The 24,501-nt window shown below is 40.0% G+C and overlaps 1 protein-coding gene across 1 annotated transcript in view; it reads right to left on the reverse strand.

Moving 5' to 3' along the window:
* The window catches only part of LOC111261496 (uncharacterized), a 34,020-nt gene that overhangs the window by 5,781 nt on the left and 3,738 nt on the right, over positions 1-24,501 (reverse strand). Inside the window, exons 3-12 of the mRNA XM_022835031.2 lie at positions 20,065-20,302; positions 16,291-16,451; positions 14,133-14,268; positions 13,539-13,792; positions 12,476-12,814; positions 10,675-11,011; positions 7,913-8,220; positions 7,349-7,581; positions 5,015-5,238; positions 4,502-4,653 (exon numbers count right to left, since the gene is read on the reverse strand). Of these exons, the coding sequence (XP_022690766.1) occupies positions 4,502-4,653; positions 5,015-5,238; positions 7,349-7,581; positions 7,913-8,220; positions 10,675-11,011; positions 12,476-12,814; positions 13,539-13,792; positions 14,133-14,268; positions 16,291-16,451; positions 20,065-20,302 (2,382 nt within the window). The remainder of the gene's footprint in view (positions 1-4,501; positions 4,654-5,014; positions 5,239-7,348; positions 7,582-7,912; positions 8,221-10,674; positions 11,012-12,475; positions 12,815-13,538; positions 13,793-14,132; positions 14,269-16,290; positions 16,452-20,064; positions 20,303-24,501) is intronic.

Genomic DNA, 24,501 nt, shown 5'->3' on the forward strand with positions numbered 1-24,501 from the left:
GATTTTCAAACTCTATCGGTTGTTCTGTATTGAATAGACTACACCCTTTTATAACTATATAATTACATATCGCACTAGATGCAGTAATCGTTTTCTGAGCTTATAAATACTACGCGGCCAGATATCGTATAAACAAGAAACCATATGCGTTTTACTGTTATACTTGAACGTTAGGCATGAATCTTGTTGCTAAGCAATCATCACAACGATGTTTGTACATTTTATCAAAGAAAAAGCTTCAAAGTCTTCCCGGCCATTTCCGCATCGCTTTCGTTGTCGCTAGTTTAGAGCTAGCGTAGTTTTTGAGAAACGCAACTATATAGATTATAGTGTATAATCTATATAGCTGCGTTTCTGACTATTACTATTTCTAAATTGCTCACTTATATCCGTCTGTAGGAAACAAATGCTCCCTTTAATGGTTGGAACACACAAACTTAAGCTTAATTATTAAGCTTCATTTTTTTTCAATGGATATATTAGGCACTTGATTGACAGCCATTTCATAGCAGCAAAAGTAGATCTTTGTAGTATGGTTCGGAACTGTTTTAAGGGGAGTCTCCTGCGGAATTAATGTGGAGTTTCACACGGGATTTGGAGTGGCCTATAAAGTCCTGTTGACTTTCCATTTCTCTTCTAGCACGTGAACCAAGATCGGCCTGCGACTATCACCTATAAAGCTAACTTTTTACAATTCCTATGTTTATAGATAGTTCTTTGTCAATACTGGACGTCTCTGAAGATGAAATATACATGTCCGTATTCGTAAATACTGAATTGTTTCCAGCAAAGGTTAGAAATACACCCGTTCATAGTAATACTTTGTGCTATTAGGCGCGATTTAAAAAACAATTGTATTTAAACAATAACAAATTTCTACATTTGCCCTCGTTCTCAATGAGCTTCTCCTACCTTTCAACTAATACATCTGTTCCATCTTTGCCGAAACTTTCAAGTCCCGTGTTGAAACACCTATTCAGTCAACTCGCTTAAGTTTTCCCATATCAACGCTAAATAAACTGCCACGAATTCCATTCGTTAGTGTTATCACAAAGTCTGGAAGATACGGCAGCAGCTGTAAACGAAGCCCTCCCTCAAACTTTGGCAAAGGGGCTTTAGAAATTTTTGTCACGTACGGCGCGCGAGTTGTTTTAATGGAGCCTAAGTTCGCCTTATCTATCGAAATCTTTCCTTTGGATAGCTTCCCTGATGCTTTTAATTTGGATGCTGGTTCTTGTTGACCTTTCTCAGCCATTTTCCAATATGAGCTCTTTCTCAAATGAACTTAAAGTAGGTTATAAGTATAGAAAATAGAGAAGGAGGTGTTAGTTTAAAATAAATAATGTCCTTTCTTCTAATCATATGAGAATTCAGGAATCTTATGAGAATGCAGTGGTAGTTTCTTCAGCTAGCCACTGTCTATTCTGTTTCGTGGTACGGCGAAAAGAACTGCGTGCTATTTCTAGCCCTAGGTCCTCTTTTATAATAGGGCGTTTGATTGATGCTCCGTTTATTCATGTGGCCTATATCCCAATTATCGGATAAAATAAATAAAACCTATTATAGTCTGACGCCTAATAAGAGTTTCTAATTTCAATAAGTTTATCGAAGTTTGTCTTCAGACACTGGATATAATCTTGCTTATCTATTTGTAGAGATCTTCTGGACGAGGCAATGGTCTAACCTCTTTAAGGTGTACCAAATGAAAAAGTATTTTCGTATTCCGTCATAGTTTGACGACACAAACATATGCGACTTGACGAACACATGAAGCCTCATCGTCGCGTTAACGCCCACGCATTTCTGCCATCGTTGCTGGTGATGCCATGTCGTGGTTCAGTCTGTCACTTTTGCACTGGTTTTGTGAAATCTGCATTGTCCCTCGGCCGTCCAATAATTTTGTCCGACGACTACCTCGCCACGGCGAGTGTGCACGACTGTATAAAACAGGATGCAGTACCTCTCGCACACTGACGGCCACCACGACGGCGTTGTGAAAGGGAAATGCACACGGAATTACAGATTGAATTAGATGTAAAAAGGCTAAAAGTAAGTAAGCGATCGCGATCATATTCCCTCGCTGTGTCCGTCCGACCAACATGTTACGTACGAAAGTAGTAACGAGGAAAAGGAACCTGAGCGAGTGTCGATATGTCGTCGGCAAGCTGTGAAGCGTAGCAACGTGAGTGGAGATGACATTAAATTGAGAAGAGATGGGATGAAGGAGACGTACCGATGCGGGAACTTTACCGCCATAATAGCAGCAATAACGGTAAGAAGGATCGTCGCCAAACAGGAAACAAAACTAGCATCTGCAAAAAGCTGGGGTAGGGAAAGGAAAGACTTATGGAAATAGGAAAGGGGGAAATGGTAGATTACTGCTAACAGAACAGCAATGCTGACTACCGGTCAGTACGACAAGCAAAAGCAGTGATGGAGTCCCCAATCATCCAGAGGCAGGAGAAGACGCATAACCGAACCCTGTTCCTGGGGAGAACTTTCAACGCCAAAGCCTTCTGCCGATGTATGAAAGAAATAAGTGCGTTCTCGTCTTGTCTGTGAGAACTGGATAGAAAATCACAGGAAATTTCAAATTTCTACATGAGACAAATGTAGTAAAAAAGAAAATAGGAATTATTTTAAACCTACACTAATTCTACAGTACAATGAACCGCTAACTGCCGTAGCTGATTTCCTGACACTATGAAGGGGATAGTGGTGTTCCAGAAAAAAGTATCCTAACGCTTTATCAAAAAAGAATGGTATTACATATTTAATGATTGCGTTTGGATCATTGAGAAATTTTTCAATGATGACCATCACTTAAGGCTGACTAAGAATGAAAGATCAATGGTGTGGTGAAAAGGCAAGTTCCATGTAACCGATGCTCAACAGTACATATAATTTGTCCTTTCGATTTGTGGCAACAATCTGCACTGTTGTTGGCAAGAGAGCTGTTTCTACAACAATCACCCTAGCAGTGTGTGCTTACTCCTTTTAGGTCTCCGAATAAGAGGGTTATCCATTTCTCATGTATCAGCTTTATCCGACTGCTTGCGCTATAAATCAATTCGCGAGAGCAGACCCGAGAGTGCTCACAAGCACTGGCAGAGGATCCGATTTTATCATAGACCTGAATCGGAAAACTGGGCTTATTGACTTTTTTTTTTTTTTTACAAGAATGGCCATTTGTTTGCAAAGGTTTAAAATGCTCTGTAGTTATTGCCCTGGGTCGTCGAAACAAATTCATTACGGTACAGCAAGTGAGGATCTGTCCGAGAATATAATTAGCTTAGTTTTGTGCCATTTGCAGCTCGCTGTAAAAAACCGCTGGCGTGTACTGCACGAAAATTTCAGTGCTTAGTCTTATAAAATTTACATGGCTTAAATAGAAATTATACGCAGCGTCGTACGCTCACTGCTTCAACCGAAGAGTGGCTATTACGCGATTCCAACCTTATATAGTAAATAATTTTCTGAGTTGATTTATTTTGCTATCTAACTAGATCAGAGCTGAATAAGCAAGAGCTCAGCACACGGGCATTACAAAACCGCCATATAGTTCACAAGAGAACGATGCTCTGTCTGCACCTAAAATCTCCATATAACCTGAGCTTCGGGCAGAAGGCATCTTTGGCTTGTTTTTTTTCAAACCTCCCATCACTGCTCGGACCGCGCAACGTATCACCTTGGTATCTGCTTTCGTATTTAAAGGACGTAGGCTATGAATGGGTATCCTTAAAAATTCGTGGCTATCTTCAGACCCAAAATTCAACAACCAGGGTCATACTAACAACCTTTCAATGGTCGAAACTGGATAAATTTAAGCTAAATAGTATAAAGGTTAACTAGAGACGTTTCCCTGCTGCTCAGCATTTAAAAGGCTGAAGTTAGTGAAGGAGAGGTTTAATGAATGTACGCAATCTGACGAGCAGTCCGTAGCGCGGCGCGATATAGACCCACAACTGCTTGTCTGTACGATAGCAAAACCTACAAGACTTGGACTCATATAATTAGACCTCTACATAGTGCACCAGACAGCAAATGTTGGCAATCATTTTCGAGGTACATAAGAAAAATTCGTTCACTTTGTGCGTGCGCAGGAGTCCCGAAACGGTGGACTGGATGTCATAATATCTAATGCATAATGGTAACTGTCGCCGTTTTCAGGATGGTCTTGAAACGCAAACATCACTATGTACACACGATGTTACACTGTTGTGTTGCAATACCTGGTGTAGTAATACAAAATTACCTTTCATATTCAATTCGGTAGTAGTTATCAAAAACGACGTGACATGCGTGATAGATATGGTACGTGTTGCAATGTAAAATGAGACGTCCCTCAAGCTATTTAAGGACCTTTACCCTAAGGATAAATGTATTAATTTAAGATATGAACTTCTGCTAACACGATAAGCAAGGAAACGTATACATCGAAAAAATGAGTGGATCCTATTATTGTACTTATTGAGTTAGATATTTATCTATATACACATACCTGTTATATCGTAAAAAGCGATTAAGTGGTCCGAGGGGCGCGAGTTCCATAACCATCATTAAACCTGTGTCAATCTCGGACACACCGAAGAGCCTTACGACGTGTGGATGGTCAAGCGAAGCCAAGAGATCTGCTTCTTGACTCAAAGCGTCCTGCAATGGAACAACAGAAGCTATTCCCTCATCTACCCTTGTAATGGAAACAACTCTACTAATGAACCAATAACGTTTTCTATTCGAGGAGCAGAAAAGAGGATTAAAGTCAACTGAAGGAAAGTCAATGAATGAAAGAAAGAACTTTCCGCGGATTCACGAATGATCTGACACTCAGGCTAAAGCACTTCGATACGCAAACACTTTTAGCAATACATATAGAGAAACTTGAGACCGCCCATACATAAAACGTTGCGTTGTTTTTTGTTTTATACGGAGTTCATTGTGAACTTTTTTCCTAGTAACGTCGGACGCTACAGCGTAACGCTTTTAGCCGTCAGATGAGGGAAATGGCACGCACCATGGATGCCTCGGAGAATTCTGCCCGGAGCGATTTCGTTGCACAGGGAATTTCTTGTCCGTCGTGCCGCAAAATGGCCTTGTGCACCTGTCCAAAGTTACCACAGCCAAACATTTCGATAAGCTGTAGACTTTCAGGCTCAATATGAAAAACACCTTGTAAGCATCTCTTCACGTCGTTGTATGCTGCGTCCGACTGCTCCTGGCTTAGTACATCAGCCATCGCTGCAATTAACCGTATAATATATGATATAATTGTCATTGGAAGCTACACGACATGACAAACATATCATTTTACGTCCTATAGCTGGCCGCATCTGTTAAGGAAACAAACATTAATTGCTCGCCTATCAATTTGCTTGAACATATTGTTGTTGTCCAATGTTCGAGGGGGAAAGCTTCCGGCTGGTATTTGTTTCTACTATTATATACTAGTGTAAATAAATGGTTCCGGCAGTCAACTACGGCTGTTTACCAACCGTTTGCAGTCCAGCTGATTCGTATACTGCCAACCGATTCACCCGTTGCTCTTTACGACGTCACGTCTCGTAGCTGATGTACATACTTAAATAATATCAGTTATTCCTGTACGTGACAACTAGACATAGGCTCTCGTGACTGCGACGATACTGGTCACCCTTCACTTGGTGCTATTTCCATTTTCCTACGCTTAACTTATAGGCATTTCTATAGCGCACGTAAGAAATAGACGGCTAAATTAACGATGTTACTTATAATGTTTCATGGTAGCAAGACAGAGTAGAGAGCAATTGAAGTAATAATCTAAGACAATTAAGACTGTATGCAGTACAGATTGTTACGCTGTTTAATTTCAATACACAAAGGAATAACTGCGCTTAGTACGCTATAAATTCTGTAATGAACGAGGTGTTATTTTCACATGGAACTCTGTTGTATATTGTTTATCACACGTGTACTTCAAACACATGTGTTTGCGGAAACGTCCGTCTGAGAGCCGGCCCTAACACTGCACGCTCGTATGTATGTTAACCGAACAAGCTATATGAGTACAGCATGTCCACTCAAAACATTACATGAAAACACTCTCACTTTGATTACTTCATCCATTCCCCATATGCTTTACGGAAAACAATATAGGTTAAATGCACGAACTTCGGTGCCTGTCTAGCACTGAGTGAGGAATTTCCGCCCAGTGCGGGCGAGAAACGGCCGATACTGCCTCGATAGCGGAAGCCTTTATCTGGTAAGAACTCGGCTGGTTGGTTTTTATCATTCCTTCTTTCCATTTTTTAACTGTTAGATACGCTTCGCAGTCCGATGTTATTGCCGGTCGAGCCAGCTGCGCGTTGTAAAGTAGGAGGCCCAAATCAATGCTCGTCGGGACCTTTTTTCCGAGCGCCGTTCGGATCGGTGCTGGATCCATTAGGCAAGCTACTCTTTATTAACCTGAACATCGAAGTCCATTATCTGGAAAAGGGAGTGAGCTCAACGAGGAAAAGTACCACTGGTATTGATACAAACTGAGACAGGTCATCTATGCTATTGAGTGTCACCAGACCTGCGCGATTCCGCATAAAGCGAAACGTTGTGAGTCGCAGCGTAGCGGTATACTAGTCTGCGAAACTCAGAAGTGACATAGCTGACACTGAGCGATTATAGATTATTTACAAACTATGAGTTATCTTAAAATAAAAATAAAACAAATAACTATTCGAGTTGTCCGTAATGTTTTTTTTTTTTAATGGGCAATTGATATTTTTGATTCTGTTCCACTACGCCGCTACGTTTTATGATTCATATAGTTGTATAAATAAGTTACAGGGAAAAAGTTTCCGGTTGGTGAAAGCGCAGGTTTACATAAGACACGAATTAGGCTTCTGTTTGAAACAATAATCTTAATTACCGGTTCTACTTTACTTATGAAGCCGCTTTTTTTTACCGTTGAACCTATACTTTTCCAGAAGGCTATTTTTGCATTTCTCATTGCACACCTACTGTACATTGTACTTAATAAACGGTAATACAAGCGGACTCGCACGCAAGAAATAAATAAACTTACGCTTCTAGTATTAAAAGTAAACATTGTGTACAAATAGACACTACATTGATGTGCATAGTTGAAGTATCGTATCGGCTAAAGAAAATTACTCGTAAGGCCTACGTAACGAATGCTCTGAAATTCAATAAATAACCGGTTCGCTAATCGTAGTGACGTACCATAAAAGATCTTTATAATATGACATTATCTAAACTAAAGATTTCCATCTACTGAAATTGTTGCATTATATAAGTGCTATATAATTAGTGAACTGAAATCTACACCATATGGTCTGCCATAGCTAGCTGATGCTACCTTGAGCAAAACTTCTTTGTCGTTCTGGTGAAGGCGGTCCGCTTAAATTGTCGGCACAGAGTGGATCGAAGTCGTCCAATGAAGGACTAATACTTCGTGGCACCTCTTCTGTTGATAGCTCTCCAGCTGCGAGAGTGTTTTCGTCCACAGCTCGGATTTCTGCTCTAATTTCCTGAATGATCTGGTCTGAAGTTTCTTTAATCGCCTCCGCAATAGTTCGTTCCAGCCGATCCCTAGAAGAATTGTTAAAGCTGTTAAAACACTAGAAAAATTGTTGTATTCATAGTAAAAGTACATCATACACTACAATTAAGAAGTAAACCTGTATGGTTAGATTTGATTTTAGTAAGGGTACCACGTTAGTTCTCATGTCCTGTGCTCACCTAGTGATTAATCCGTGATCGCTAAAGCTTAAAATGATTAGCAAAAAAAAAAGAAGATCGTATTTTAAGTTGTTTCTCGTTTGAAAAGCAGATATATATACTCGAAAGTTTAAGTTGCCAATTGTTTTGGAACTGATTTGGCAATTATAAAGTGCAGCATAAAATTTAGAATTTTCTAAACCTCGGAATTTCGGCAACTTCCGGGATGTCGACATTTTCATCGATTGTCTCCGTTTGCTGTTCGTTGCTTGAATGGAGATCGTTTGAATTCTTTTCCTTTTGGTATTGCAGCTTATCGAGGATAAGTCGTGGGCATTTTTCAATGAGAGAATCGATTTCTTCATAGTTCGCCTCGGAGAGGTCGATCAATGGAGGTGACGGAGACAAATCAATCGGAATCTTCATCGGCTTCCGGTAAGACAATAGTAAACCACTCAGATGGTGTGGGATCTGGCCTTGTTGATGATGCCGACGGTGTTCATCTGTCATCTACAACGAACAAATAAGATCAGATAATCAACAAAATTGTTAGTGGAAGACCACAGGCTTTTAGGCGTGTCTCGCAACGTGCATTCATTCTACAACATTTCGTTGTGACAAAATAATGCTGATGCATCTGGATTAATGCTAGCGTAAAGAGTTTCGTTAAATTCTAGGCCCACTCTAACAGTTATTGGCCTGGCACCAAACTCAAAAGCTGAAAAATAAATGTTTTCGCTATATTTTCAAGCTGTGCTATTACACCTGAGGCACCGATTAGGGCACCTAGTGGTTATCTTTAGCTGAGCTGATGTGCAAAGAAGGTAATGCTCACCTGCCCTAGGCGAGGTCACAGTTCACTCCCAAGAAACTTATGCTCTTATCTTTACATTTTCACCATATTAGCTGTTTGACACAAAAACAATTGTGCTCTATAATAAATTATAGTCTCCCCTCTAGCTGAAACCTGTGATGTACAAGATCTACCCCCTAACATCTGCTTGAAGTTGGTAAAACCTCTTAATACCAATACCCCAGCAATTTCTACGGGGAAAATATAATAGTAACGCTTTAAATGCCTAATTTGTCTAATTAGTCGTCTAATTTGAAACGGGGCACTTTGCTTCAACCTAGATTCGAATCCTGGACTTCGTCGCATCGAGTTAGACAATTTATCCACCCTATTTTGAATTAATCTTAAGAATCTTCAGTATATACTTCATTTGTAGGTATCCATTTTTGCAGTCATTAAAGGTGAACAGAGGCTATCTATATGGATGTTCTATAAACGAGAAAAATATGTTTTCTTTGCCAATTTGTATAGACGGCGGAGGTTCTGCGGTCGGGCCAAACCGTTTACAAATAGCGATAATAATGTTCTCGAAAATTTAAAACAACTCATTCTCTGAGGAATGGCGGAGTCTTTAAAATGGATTTAGGATGTTTCACATATATATATATATATATATATATATATATATTGGTGATACGATAATCTTATCACCGTTGAACTACTGTGATTTCCGGTCAAAAGGCCGTAACAAGTAATTCTTACATGCCTTCTTTGAAACCAAGCTAACACCACTCAAGGGGTTCCGCAAAGACCGAAACAGATCGCAGTAAAATCGAGGAAGATCCGGGTTATATGGTGAATCGTTAAAATTTCCCATCTCTCTCAATTTTTGCTGATGGAACTGTTATAGCGGAAGGTATAGCACTGTCTGTTCACAAGTTTCAGTTGACTTTCTTAAAAACAGATTGTTGTAGACTTATTAGTTGTTAGCAGTAAAAGTCAGAATCGATCGTTTTGCCAAGGGTAGCTAGTAATAATGCACGATTTCTTTCCAACCCAACCACTTTTGCGCGAGTTTGGACTTGGCGAATGATCGTGTAGCATATTCTTATTTATATTAGTTTAGTTACGTGTTATTGTCGTATGTGATGCACTTTCTATCACTGGCGCTCAATTGCCTTAGAAATGGCTCGGTTTCATTGCGTTTATATGTGAGACAAATTGTTTAGTGTTAATTATTGTGTTTTTTTTTTCTAACCAGCTTTTTTTCAAATCGTTCAAAAATTTTTAGTGGTAAATGTTGTCCCTTGCTGATATCATAGCTACTCATGTTTTGGTCTCACTCAATAACTTCATAAAATTTTTCTGTAATTGGGGTTGACCACTAGAAGAAACACTTTTTATATCGAAATTTCGAGAACGAAAGCGACAGAGCCATCCCATATATACATATAAACAAACGTTTCTTTTTTCAACGTAGGCCCATTATCGTAATAAAATTGTAAAATATAGGTTATGTGCTTACGTTACAGTTATTTCAGAGGCGCTCTATTCTAATAAAAGTATTACTATAATGTTAGCGCATCTATTACTGCTAAATCCCAGCTTTAGAATGATAACAACGCCATTTCTACTTGAGATACGGAACTTTAAAGCTTTTTAGCTAGAAAAACAGTTCATACATTTTAGGAACTTAATATAATAGCTGAACTTCACGCTTTAAAAAACCTTGATCAAGAATACCTAGAAAACTGCGTTTTTAGCTTGCTAAAATCAACCAAAATTGAAGTTCAATGATACAGGGTCACAAAGTGTCGTGTAGGAATTCCTTCAAACAGTTTAGGATCATTTTGCCTCCCGCGCAATTTTCCTCAACGAAGGGGGGTTTCGATATAAATCATACACTATCATTTAGCCCTGTATTAGTTAGAGTCAAAAAGGTTTGGGTCATTCAATCAACATTTTTCACGCTCTATGCCGTGTCAGAACTGTGGGGGGTGCTTGCGTTGTTACAATTATTGTGCCTCTTTATTAAAATATTATAGGCAATTCACATATTAGCTTCCGGCTGACATAGATATATACGATTTTTTCACGGCTTTTAAGATCATTTTTGTCAATCAGATCAACGCGTTATTTAATATTTGCTAGTCTCCATTAAACCAACGTACGGTTTGCAGATGTACATCTGTATGTCCAACAGCGACGTTAGTAGCACTAACGACTTGACCTGCCAATATCTGCTGCTGGGCTTGTTGCCGAAATTGCGTCTGCGTCGTTGGGGCCGTTGGCTGGTCATTGTTAACGTAGACCGGATCCGAAGGGTCTTCACTGAGGATGTCTCTTCGTGCGAGTGAAGTTCGCGGGGCTGGCACTGGTGCAGGCACAGGCATGCCGGAGCAACAGTTTAGATTGACATTTTCTGTCAGAACGATCCGTCCACTAGGAGGGCCGCCACCACCACTTTGGCCTCCGCCGCCTTCGTCACCGCTGGAGGGCACCGTCATGCTGAAGAATAGTAAAAAAAAAGATTTACATATTCAAACTGTTTGTATAGACGACGGGTTTTTGGAGATTAGCCGGTTGGACACAAAAACAAATAAGTGCATGATTAATATACAGTAGATAGTAATGCACACCAAAATTAGACTTTAATCTTCTGTCAAAAGGGCAAATGTTTCAAACTGTAAAAATTATTCCTGCACCTACTGACATAATATACACTGATCAACTTATTACAAAATGTTCTTTATTTTAAAGAAACGAGAGGCTACAAAATCTTAGAAATCAGGAATATATGTAGGGTCGTGCGTTAAAACTGGCAGAGCTCTGGGGGCTCTGTCGTACAGGCATGCATTTATCCGCCGCTCTTGGTATCAGGCGGAAACCAGTTCTTTATAGAACGAAACAACTAGCTCGTCATGACAAACAACGGTGCGCTGTTTTTGTACTATGGCCTAGTTTTTCTGCGGTGGACGAGCTTCCTCTTGCCGTCAGTCGACCATCTACGTGATCGCTAGAAAGTCCAAAGGGGATTTTCATAAATCAACAGGAAAAAGCCAAGCATGATTTGGATTTGAAAATGTATTGAAATAGTTAAAAAAAAAAATCGTTTTTGATACATCTAGATTTTGGTACAGAAATAAATAGCTATCCTGTCGAAGAGAATATCGATTACCGATTGAACGGCCCGGATCACGAACGGCTAGATTGAAAAGCTCCTTGAAGCTTTTTAGCTTTTTTTTTATGTCCTCACTGCCTTGAAAATGACTAGTTAGTGGCTAGACCTCGAACAGAAACTGTAACCGCGTTTTGTTATAGTTATACTGGAAAGAAATCAGAAGCAATACTTTTAGCACATGTAAAAAATCTAGGGACATATTTATTCTTGCTTCAATTCAATGCATAAGAAAAATTGTCAATTTAGATGCAGCACCTTGGATTGAAAAGCAGAAATCTAGTTGGCTCTAAAAGAAGTGTTTCCCTCACAGTCTCTTATTTTTTACTATTTGACATTAATGTTATTTTTTTTTTGCGCATAAATTGTGCGATTCAGTCACGAAGTTGTCAAACAACGCTGGCCGTACTACGTATTTAATTACGTATTGATTGCTAGCTGTTGTCTGACATTTTCTGATTCAATCTGGCCGTAGTACATATATTGAATCCCCTATAATAGCATGTTCAACTTAGATTAAGCAATCCGAATGTTTGTTGAGTAGTTAACTTTCGTTCGTGTTTACTGAACGAAAAAACAAACGAACTATAATGCTTTGACGGAATCACTACGAGTTTAAAGGATAGAATGAAAAGGAAATAGAGACCTTGCCCTCATATTTTTTATGGAGTACGTTGTCCAGTCATCGTACAGGACCTTATTTCGTTCGACCGTAAACAATATCGTATAGCTATCCAATTCTCTACGGCTAGAATCAAGTCTTTAGCGATCAAACATCGATGCATTTGGCTTACCCATAGTGGTTGTAGTGTTGCTCCATATTACGAGCTTGTTCACAAGCTAACTCGTCAAGAAGTTTGCTCTCGTGAGCTCTTCGGCCGCGACGGGTAGTTCCGTCAAGAGACATGAAGTACTGAATAAAACCTGGTAAAACATGGTCGATTGATGAGGACTTCTGTAGCTTGCCTGATGATTGTTTGCAGCCTACTCCACAACCACCACCACCACCGCCGCCGCCGCCGCCGCCCCCGCCTCCGATACCGCCCACACCTGCCTCGCCAGCCCCAGGGTAACAGTTTTCGTCCCCACAACACGAACCTGTCATGGCTTCCGTGTTACGGACCTGATGTAACCTTAAATCGCGAAATACGAAAAATCCTCATCATATGGAACAGCGAACGTATGGCCAGAGAAACGATGTTCTTACCGTCGGTAATATGTCTACTGGACTAACATACCACAATGTTCCGCTTGACGTTGTTGTGATAATAACTGATACACGGATGAGCGTCTGACGTGTACACCGTAATAGCGAAAGAAAACGTGATTGAAAATTAAGTTAGCAATATATAAGTAGATTATTTCAAACTTTGGAGCCGTATATCGTTTCGTCCTCCTTTTGAATTCTTCATGTCGTATGGAGTATATAATAGAAAAATAAAAGCAAAACTATATTGGCTAAGTTTAGTGACTAAAGTAAAAATCCTGCAGCCATTCATAAATGAAAGTGATTTTTTGCCAGCTGTTATTATAGTTTTCCTGTGAATAAGCGATGCTTGTACGCAATTCGATTTTATCGGGAAGGTGAACATTGACCGCACGGAAGCCACATCCTGTTCAGTAGTATCACCTCCAGGAGCTAAATATAAATCGCCTACCCAAATATATCAGTCCTCATTATGTGTAAAATTGTAAAGATCAGCTATCGAATTTGCAAACGACCGATTTCAACGGGAAGCTAGCGAACATAAGATAAGGATTTTACCGTTGTCTTTGCCAGTGGCGTCCTGATCAAGCAGGTATATAGCGTCCTGATCTGGCTGCTTTCCTGTATTTATGTTTGTATGTATGAATTACCTTGGCAGCGTCTTCGCCGATCTGTACGATGTATTTGAGCCTGGCGTCGAAATCGATGATACGATCTTATTGAGCAGGCCCTTATTAGGGATGGTACCAAAAAGTTTAGCCTTAGGGGACTTGTTGAAAAAATGCCTTGTCGCCTTCGAGATGTTCTTGAGGAAAGTGTTCTCGTCAAGCGAGTCTGGCCGTACCACAGCCTCTATCAGAGGGCACCAAAGACCGTCCGCGAAAAGTGTATAATGGCTGACCAACTATATATATAACAATGGCGGCAAGCACACAGAGACACAGGAATATTCAAATACGAACCGGTTACTTGCTATGCTCCAGTCAATCACCGATGAATATTGGTGATACATTTACTGATCTATTCAAAATACAGAATACCTAACCTTGATAAATCTAGTATTAATAGTTTACATACAAACAGCCCTAAACTTTAGCTCTTTAAGTTAACCAAATTTCAATAGTACATCTACGCCTGTCTATGTAACGCGGCTGTTTTTGCTTTGTGCTGTTTATTACCCATATGTATAATACGAGTAAATATTGCTCTGTATCGTAATCAGAAATGTTATTCAACAGCCTTACCGACATAAGGCTGGGAAAGGCATAACCATCCTGAATGGCAAATTCCCCTGAAGAGAGAACGTCTACTTTATAATGTTTGAGCGTACAGGCGTGACTTAAACACAACGCGTAGCTTGAGTCATCACGTTCGCGAATTCTGAAAATGAAATGTTTGTATCTTAACTATATGAAATATACTAGATTCTATAGGGGCGTTTGAGGAGAATATACAAGAATGATACAATATCTTGTATGTTATAAAGAAGTTGTAACAATCAGAAGAACATATCAGGGATTTTTTTGGTTTATCTAAAAAATCATAAATTTTGACTGAATTCTCACTAAGTGCCAAGCTTATTCATCAAACATAGTTTCACTGTACACATCGCTTTTTGCAGCGTTCTTTGATGCTTTCTCTCTATGAGGGGTCGATCCGATCCGATCCGATCCGATCCGTTACATATTGGCTCTCTCTACTGCATACACGCCTCGCCACATTAAGCGAGACCCAAAAATTTACTTTTTGATTTCTTTCAAGCCGGCTTTCATGTTTTTTTTTTGTCAACAACTACTAGTAGTAGCAACTTATAATACCTAAGAAATGTCAGAAAGCTTCCGTACACAGGTGCACAAATGCACGTGATCATACACTCCAGATCGGAGAGTTCTACGCGAGGTACTCACAGATCGACGTAGAATTTCCATCATGTTAACTGGCAATATAACCTTTGTTGACGACTCTGAGTAAACACCACAGGAAACTCCCCTAATAAGCAAGATTATGACGCAAAGTTCTTAATCTTTTCGTCTCTACCTTTTCTTTTCTTTTCTGGACAATGGAAAAAAATTCATTTCCCGTCCTTCGCTCTGGACACTCTGCCCCAAGACAACAATGGACCCCACCGTTCGATTAACCAGCAGCTCCGCCATTTGAACATGTACTATTATCGTTTGCACACGATTACGGTAACGCGTCGAAGCATACGGGATTCCACAGACGTTGAAAATTTTCTTTCAACTTCTTTGCTCCTCTCCACACATAATGGAGCCAATATCATGGAACGAAAAATGATGGAAAACGATAACGGAGTGGGAGCCGAGTTCGTCTGAGTACTGAGTGGAATCATGCTGCTGCTTGACAACGTACAGTCAGTTGGTATGGAGTAATGGTTTGCTGTTAGCTGAGATAAAGTAAGCGACTCTCTGCAGGGAAAACGCCATAGAAGGCTATAACGAAAATGAGCCAAAAAGCCAGCGTTTTTCGTATTCTCCGTTCTAGCTGTCAGAAGTCCCGGTCCTGATCTGGATTGGACCACACGCCTTGAACTAACGCAAGGAAACTATGCACTTTGTTCAACTCAACTAATTCCCGGCGGACGAAGTAATTAGACCGGCCATCGGGAAACTTTGCCGGGATTGACTGGCTAATCTTTAGGGATGCCCCTGCGACTGATGACGTTTACCACTAGAATTACAACTAGGCCTACTACTGTTACCAGTAGAGTGTTTCTGAATGCAAGGCCTAATTGGCCCAGCATCAACTAAGGAAAAATGTTGCAACGTTCTTTTCATGTGGAGTCGAACGTTCGGTAGAACGTTGGACAGACAGACAAATGGACAGGAGATTTCGGCGTCCCAAAGTAAAAGAGCTACGCTATACCCAAAAGTTCTACATGACCGAATTTACACGAACCTGCTTGACCTTGTTAACCTTGAAAAGTCTCGGCTGCACAAGAAGCAATCGGATTCGCAAATCGAGATGATATGATACAGGGTGCGATACAGAAGGGATTCGCTACTGAAATTAAGGCAGCACATTCGGTTTTTTCCTAGTCGAGAAAAAACAATGAATAAACGAGTTCTGATACGATGGGAAGTTAAAAACAGGTGCGCATATCGTTTTTGGTCAGAAAAGGATCACTTGAGAATTTTTAACAAATAAAACTGTTACAAAGAGCTCTTTTCTAAAAAAAAAACGGTATCTTCAATTAATCTACATAGTCGGTCGATAAGCTTCCTCAGATCTGCTTTTGCTTAGGATGAAATTTTACACGGACAGGTCTGTTGTGTTTCTTTGAAAGCACAGGAGTGCAAACGAACGTAGCTGTTTTAGTTTGTCAAAAATAACGGTGTTTAGCTATATCTGTATACGTACAATATGTAGTACCTATTTACGTACAGAAAACGTCCGTCCATATGTCCAATTTCTTCAATTCGAGCTTCGGCTTCAAGTCGACTTAGAGGGCCGTGAAACCAAGGCTGAATTTCGTGAAGCGTCTTGCTGATCAGCACACGTAGATCAGCGGCATCCTGCTGCGTCAGATTTTCTAACCGGTTTTCCTGTAATACGTTTGCAAGTGCTTGAATTGCTATGCCAACACTATCGCCCAAGATTAAAATTAAAAAGAAAAAAAGTCTTGTAGCTGGAAGCCCGTAGCAGCTACCGGCGAGTCCCACAAGGATCTGTCTAGCTTTCGACATCTTGAAATCGAAATGGATCAATTTCTTTTCAATTTTAAAAGTATTTTTTTAAATTAAAAATTAATTTTAAAAGTATTACAAGCATCGTACACTTTCTCTAAAGGCAAAAAAGGTTGTAAGATGTATTTAACACTACTTGACAGTTAAGATGCATCGTACCGTCAGTCACAACAACAACAACAATCTTCGATATGGTCTTCGAGAACGCTTGACAGAACGTATTTGACAGAATGAAAGATTTCCCTAAGAAACCCTTTTTGAAATATCTATGTGTAGAAGGGAACCTTATCTTCATTTAGGCTGGCTGAAGATAAGGTCAACTAAACATAACGTTTATTATACAAAACGGTTAGAAAATGTTCCCTATTCCAGAGAGGACGGCCGAACTCAGTGTTGCGGTGGTAACCAAAGGACGTTGTGGCAGGAGAGAGCAAACGGACAATGAGGGAAAACTCCGATCTTTTATCATCAAGAATACCAACACACACATATATATGTGTTGGCACGTGTGCATGTGTGTATATATATATATATATATATATATATTCGATGAATACCCGGGATACGGTAGGGGTCCTTGCCTAGCAGCAACGACGAGAATGGAACAAGGGGACAGCAGTCTGTAAATTCTCCTTGGTGATGCCACGGAGAGGCTGTCCTCCACTCTTCTTCCAGGATAAAGAATCCAGCGTTCATGCTAATCCAAAATTCACAACAGTCAATGATAAACTATCGCGATGAGACATAAGGGTTCACTATGAAACGAAACAACAGACCGAGAGCATACCTATATGCATGATTGTACTTTTTCTGTGTTCGCGGTAAAGTGCTAGTGTACATATATCATACATGTGTACACAATCAACATGATGGTTGCCGTACAGCACGTTTCTCATAACTCATAAAAAAGAATATGTATTCGCGTATTGGCTTCAGTGGCGAACACGAACCTTTCATGGCTGCAAGTAGATACGACTTAGAGAAAAACGGTCGCTGTTGTATAGACGTCTCCAACAACAACAACCCCTGGGGCCGCTATATTTCTAGTACAATATAATAGCCAGTCCCATGCTTGACGTAGAGGCTTTTCCGTATTTCGTGTTGCCCTTCTTACCTCGCCAAACACCACAGATACATAGTGAGTATACAAAATGATGATAATTCGGTGGCCCAGTAGTTATGCATATGGCCGATACTTTGGGGGGCAAAAAAACTAAGGGACAAAAGGAAGATGTAATCAACAAAAATGAAGACAGCGAAAACACATCGTAGTGTACTGCCAGACACTGAAACGGCAATAAATTTATGAGGATAGAAACATAACCGTCTTGCCCTGTCCATCATGAAGACGGGAGTGAAAATATAATGCATGATAGTTAGAAGACACATATTCATACCTCGTTTTGTCTGCAACTAATCAGATCATGTGTTGAGAACGAGTGTGAGTTCAATACTGACGCATGTTATCAGGCTATAGTCAATTCGTGCGATAGCTAAGACTTTACCTACAGTAACCATTATCTATTATAAATGTCTTCTAACGGCGATACTGAACATAAAGCTCGAAACATAGATATCATCTATCAGCCTAAATGCAAAAATTTTTATCCAAAAATCATTTTATCATTTTTGCTAATAAATTGAACATATTTACTGAGCTCGCTTTTGCATGTAGTTTATTTGTGAGGTATAACAGACCGAATCCTTTTATTGACTATTACCGTGTAGAAAGCATTCGTTATATTAGTATTTATAGATGAAATCTTAGCACAGCTTATAAACAGGAAATAATTTCCTCTGTAACCATTTACGTTAAGTTATTCATTGAGAGTGTTTATTTACCGACATCGAACGAACGGTTTCCTGTATTTTCTATCTAAGTGTAAGGTAAGGTAAATGACTGCGACAATGGAAGAGACACCACTGGAAAAACATAAATGGGAAAATGACAATTTCGCGTCAGGTTGTCGTTGACGGGGAAAGTAACGTACCGTCCTAGATGATGACAACGACCCCGACAGGAAGAGGGAAAAAACCGGGTAGGCTCAGTAGAAAAAGGGCGACTCGCTAGGCAAAATTGGACATAGATATGCATGTGTGTGCGCATACACCGTAGAGATAAGATGACACGAATGGAAGCTCAGAGAGAATATATTGAACGAAAAAGAGTACATGAACGGATACACAACGAACCGATAGGCACTTCCCACGCTTCCGGTAACGATGATAGCGATGTCTATAGACTAAGCCATTCGGGATTGCAAGAGGAAAAGGGGACGATATAAATAGTAGCGGATAGTATCGAACGGGTTGGCCGTGTCTCAACCCACATGAGTTTTGCAAAACATAAAAATCCGAAGAATCCAGTAAAAAGCAATGGAACAAATACAAGAAGGGTATCGATCTATTAGAAAGGCAAAAACACGAAGAAACTAGATGTGTAAAAGATGCTGGTAAAAGATGTTGTGGTATGCGTCGAAGAGTATGAAACAAATGGAACAAGTTACTGCTCATATAGCAATATGAAAGAGACGGCTAGTTAGAGATCATAGAATGAGAAAGGGAAAAACTATAAGAAATCAGGAAGTTTATTTGGCATGAGTATTGGATATTACGAGATATCGAGTGGTGGAAAAACGACACGTACACGTAAAAAACGTACTGGGACGTTGAACGGAATAAAGAATTAGTTAATGAATAATCCAACGGTTTCGCGTAGATGCTCGTTGGTTACATACGACACTTCATGCAATAAATCATGGCTGACTTTAGGTTCGTTTCACTGGTAATGCCTTTTTGCGCAAATAAAATATGCCGTAAGAGTGATTTAAATTGCTGCATTTTAATTAACAAAATGTACGTTTATCATAAATGTACAGACTAGTTGGTGCTCTAAGGTGGTTGCATTGTCAGTGATCTGCGAGCTTCCTGTTGATCGTTCAATTAAAAGTTATTATTTTTTTAAACATTATTTGACCTAAAGCACTAATCGTAAACAATTTAGAACCTGAGCCTTTTTTTCAACTGGTTTTGCAAATGCTAATAGATAAAAAAAAAAATGAACAGACAACGCATTTTTGATATCATTGCTACAAAATGACGAGGCTTCCTTTATTGTAACCGTTATACATCCGTCTCGGCAGATGCAACATAGTCCATTTTCTTCTAATGTGTTACCACTATGTTGAGTAGTCTTTCTGCTCTTGATGACAAAAGCAGTAGTCAATTCTCATAAATCAATGTTAGTTAGTTCGTTTTCATGCAACAGGTTCATAATTACATTTAGAATACTGTCAACCAAACCATAAAATTGTAACAATCACGTAGACAGGTCGCCTTTGCACTAAACTGCGTTTCTGTTCAGCAACAACGGCATTGAAAGAGAAAGAAGTATGAGCTCAGAAGGTCATCGTGCATTTTAAATAGATAATTATTGTCGTAAAATAAAGAGATGTTCATTGTTTATACTCACATCGAGTCCCCATTGTCTCGACCGAAGAAGGATGAACTTCTTTACTTGTTCTTCCGAAAGGCCCCAGTATGTCGGAGGGAGAATAGCTTCTACGCAGCGCTGACATGGGTGCAAAGGTTTTGTTGCCAAGCCTTCCACACTTTCCACCAGCTGCAGAGGATCCGGAAAGCTTTGGTCCATTGTGCCGGCCAGTACGAAAGTACCCTCGGGTAAACAGGAAATTCGGTAGTGAAGCACGCTGTAACGGAACGAAACAGCAGAATTTTTTTTTGTAATTTTTGTAAAACTCTAGCTTGTATTTTATCACATGTAGTTCTTCTTCTTTTACGGCCTATGTGTTTTCAGTTGGCTAACCAAAAGCTAGGTATTCTAAGCTCCAATGCCAGTTAATATCGTATAACGTAAGCATGGGTTTCAACAATTTACAAAACGGCTTAAATGTTGTTGTGATTTTAAGTAAATAAGTTTTACACAATATCTACGAGAGCAAGAACGAGATGTCTGAGAAGTATCGAGTTGTTTATGCTAAATTGATAACTTCCCCATATACTTCGACACATTTGAACCTCATTATCAAGTGGGCCTCAGCGCTTTGAATGACTAATTAATTACCCATCCCTAGAAAGCTTTTTGGCTGTAGTGACAAATCAAATTATGTATTTTACCTAAAAGTTTGGCACATTTGGTTTTAGTTTTAGATACATCAATTGAACGGTGAATTTGACATGGCAGATATTACAGTAAAGCAAACACCAAACCGGAAAAGTATCAGCTGTCTCTTAGTCCAAATAATTTTACAATATCCAATTCAGTCTATTAAACAAGAAGTATAAATTGTCTAGGTTATATATTGTCTGCTTTGACTTGGTTGAAAAAAGGTGCGGACTTCAATAATTGTTATTGATTACAAAATCTTAGGTTAATTTTAGTGTTCGAACCTTGACCCAAGTGGGTCCTGCATTTACCGCTGTTGTGCCCGGGACAGTAGAGTTGATTCTGTATAGGTGCCTTTTTAGTTGGTAATAGAATGTACTTGAAACAATATTTCGTGTTTCGCCGTAGAGAGTACCGCCAAAATCCCATATTGGCTGAGACAGTTCCTCAATTAGGAGGCATCATTTCAGGGCTTGCTGCATATAGTTGGTTATATGCTGACCTGAAGGGTGGCGTAAGTTTGAGGCCACACCCACTCATTCCAGCGTCGACATGTATGGATCTATGTCTGCTAGAGGAGTCAGTTGCCATAAGCAGAACTGACAGAGAATGGCGGGACTGTTCAAAACCGAAAGAAAGATTAAGCTCCAGAGTGCAGCTTTGGATGTTAGGGCTTAAACTAGCTTCGCTCATAATAAAAAAATGATTGATTTGTGCGTATCAAGGCACTACCTGCTGAGTTCGACTTCCAACGTAAACGAGGGCAATAAAATGAGTGCTTAAAAAATTACGTTGCCTCCCATTTAATAATAAATCTTCTTTTTCGTGTTTTATGTATTTGCGTCCTTGTGTAATCTTCCCATCTAATAGTTGTGTATTATATTTCTTTAGGTCATTTATTTGTATCGTTTACGAATTCCATTGTATTAGATCGATCCCGATCCTGCCCAAGTAGTAAATGATAAATAAGAGAAATGTTTAATAAGTGTACTCCCGGCTGCCATATTTCGTGAGATTCAATTTAAATTCAATTAATTCTAATTGTATTTAAATATAACAGCGATTTTTCTTTATTTATGTCGCTTCAGATCAGGGGCTATATCCGTTTTAGAGGGTACCAACAGATTACCGGTCGTTAGACGACCAGAAGTTATGAATCATACAATTACAAGAAATATGGAAGCATGCTATATCACTTCATTTATATCATTACTGTTAATATGCAATGACCGACTGGGTGACGAGTTTAACGGTCGGAGCGTAGAAGAAGAACCGAGTTAGCGGTCCGCTGCTGTTTTATGCCGCCGAGAAAAATCTTCGTCTGGCAAACTATGGAGACAATCGAAATGAGTAACGTATATACGACAACTTGATAATACGTTCTATAAATATATGATCTATTGCTGAAGTATAGTGAGCAGAGTGAGCCGTAGCTTAGGATACAAAGGCAGCTTGTTATTAAAGGTCAAAGACAGAGATGTCGTACAATAAGACGTCAATGGTTACCTAGTACAGTAATTTATTTCGAAACAATATAAAAAACACCTAATGCACGGCTCTAATCTTATTATATAGCAGGTCCTAAACGAAACTGCTGCATTCAAATCCACTCATGTGACGGGGGGGAGAGAGCTTCATAGAGAAAATGCTCGCAACGGTGAATATAAAGGGCGTCAACCTAAATAAGTAAATGAAGAAAGCGCAAAATTTACTACAGGAGCTTTGAGGAAGTGAACATCGCACCGGAGGTGATGTAACAAAGGCCTAAGTCGTAGTAGAGGCAGAAATAAAGGTGGGAGTGGGGTAAGTAGGCCTCAGTGAATTCGAAAAAACTCGCGGAGCCATAGGAACATCACACGGCCGGGAATGACCCCGAAAACAATAGCATGAGGGTACAAAGAAATGTAACGATAGGAAGGGTTGCTTGCTAATTACTATGGGTATCATACTGGACAACGGGACAATCGAGAAATGCCGCTACGAAGAAACACGGATTCTCGTTATGCGCGGTCGGCGTCGACGCCGGCCTCGGAAACGAGCCTCCACTGCAAGGCATTATTATGGGGGCCATAGGTATTGTGTAAAGTGCAAAATGAGACGATGCTGAAGTGTGAACGTTAACAAAATGGCGCACGTTCTTTAGTTTTTAACACACTCACAACTTCCTTGGGGCCCAATGTTTTCCGCTTGGGGCAATTTTTTTACTATATTAGTCTTTGACCTGGTTCGACTACCACTTCGAACAGGCCGTCTAGAACCACTACTAATAACGCAAACTACGTTTAAGACAAGGGGCAAATAAAAAAATAGGTGAGTTAAAAAAAGCCGATTTATTGTTGACTTCCCTTGTCGGTTTCTCCGTCGATTCGTGCTTATTTGAACCCCCTGAACTTCTGTTAGCTAGAATGCTATTATTAGTAGACAACTTCATTATTGGCCTATACCTAGACAAGGCTGCTTGTAATCACCCAATAATAGAACCACAAAGGTGACAGTAATCTGCTCGTTCACTTGTGTCCGTAAAGCATGCAGTGTCGAATGGACCGGCAGCATTTATAACGGCGGCGGCATCAGCCCTGCGAGCACGAATATTCCTTCTTCAGGCCCATTTGGGTCTCGTCCACATGGCTATCGGAACGTCAAAGCCATGCAATACTCGCGTTCTCTACCTGGGGCAACAGCAGAAGCAGGCACGGGGCAAATTTCTGCCAGTTAGTTGCAGCTATATGAATGGACCATGAAGCATGAGAATATGATGGCAAAAAAAGGCTTTCTTGTTTATAGAGTTGCAAATGTGGTCAGTAGAAGGAAACTCTATGGCCAGTATCCGTTGGCTGCAAAAGTGTCGGTACCAGCTACTCGTCGGTGTCGACGGCGGGGCAGTCGGTGGGTCTGGGTGGGTCAATCGGCATAGAAATTGCGGGTCATAGCAGTTTCGTGGCGTGCGGCTTTTTTTACTAAAAGACCCTTGAGATAATTTTATCGGCAGGGTAGTGATTCGGTTGCCATAACTCGACGTTGTCATTGTCGATTTCCAACCATGGAAGGTTCGCTGCCGAGCCTGCTTTCTTTTTTCTTGGTTCGTTAATTGCATGATGCACTTTTTTCCTCACTGTGTCCCTGGCTATTCTTTATGCGCGGCTAGTTTTCCAGCGTTTTCTTTCGTTCATTTCGCTTCTTCTGTTCTTTTTTTTTGTACCGTCTATCTATATGCATTCTCCTTTAAAGGTCAGACCAGCCGCTGGAATTCACCTTTATCGGGACGACGATCAACACGATTAGCAGCAGGAGCAGTAGTATTCTTTCTCGGGAATAACCTCTCCGCGAGACAGGTTTTCGACGGAATAGTTCATTGCATTGCTAATAAGTGTTGCGATGAACACTCTGTCTGTAAAAGGCTTTGGTAGCGATACTTTTACCACGATCAAACTCCGTGTCACACTGGGGTAATTGATGCCGAAGCGTTTTACAAGGTCTGCAACAACTTCTACAAATTATACCTCCTTAGATATATTAGGTCCATTTCACATTATGCATATATTTTTTAATGCCTCCTTTTTCCTAATTCGGCTTAATATTGTCTGCTCATAAGTGCCTTACAGAACATATCGGTCTAGCATGTACCCTATAGGACATATTTCTACCCTTCTTTACATCTGTTTTTCGCAGTCTATTTTATTAAGTACCCTCTTATGATGCACTGCTAGAGCATTATAATAATCCACTTGAAGTAGATTGTGACATCATACAAGGATCTGTTACGTAACTGCATTTACGATTAGA

The sequence above is a fragment of the Varroa jacobsoni genome, unplaced genomic scaffold, assembly GCF_002532875.2.
Source record: "Varroa jacobsoni isolate VJ856 unplaced genomic scaffold, vjacob_1.0 scaffold_563, whole genome shotgun sequence".
NCBI lineage: Eukaryota > Metazoa > Arthropoda > Arachnida > Mesostigmata > Varroidae > Varroa > Varroa jacobsoni.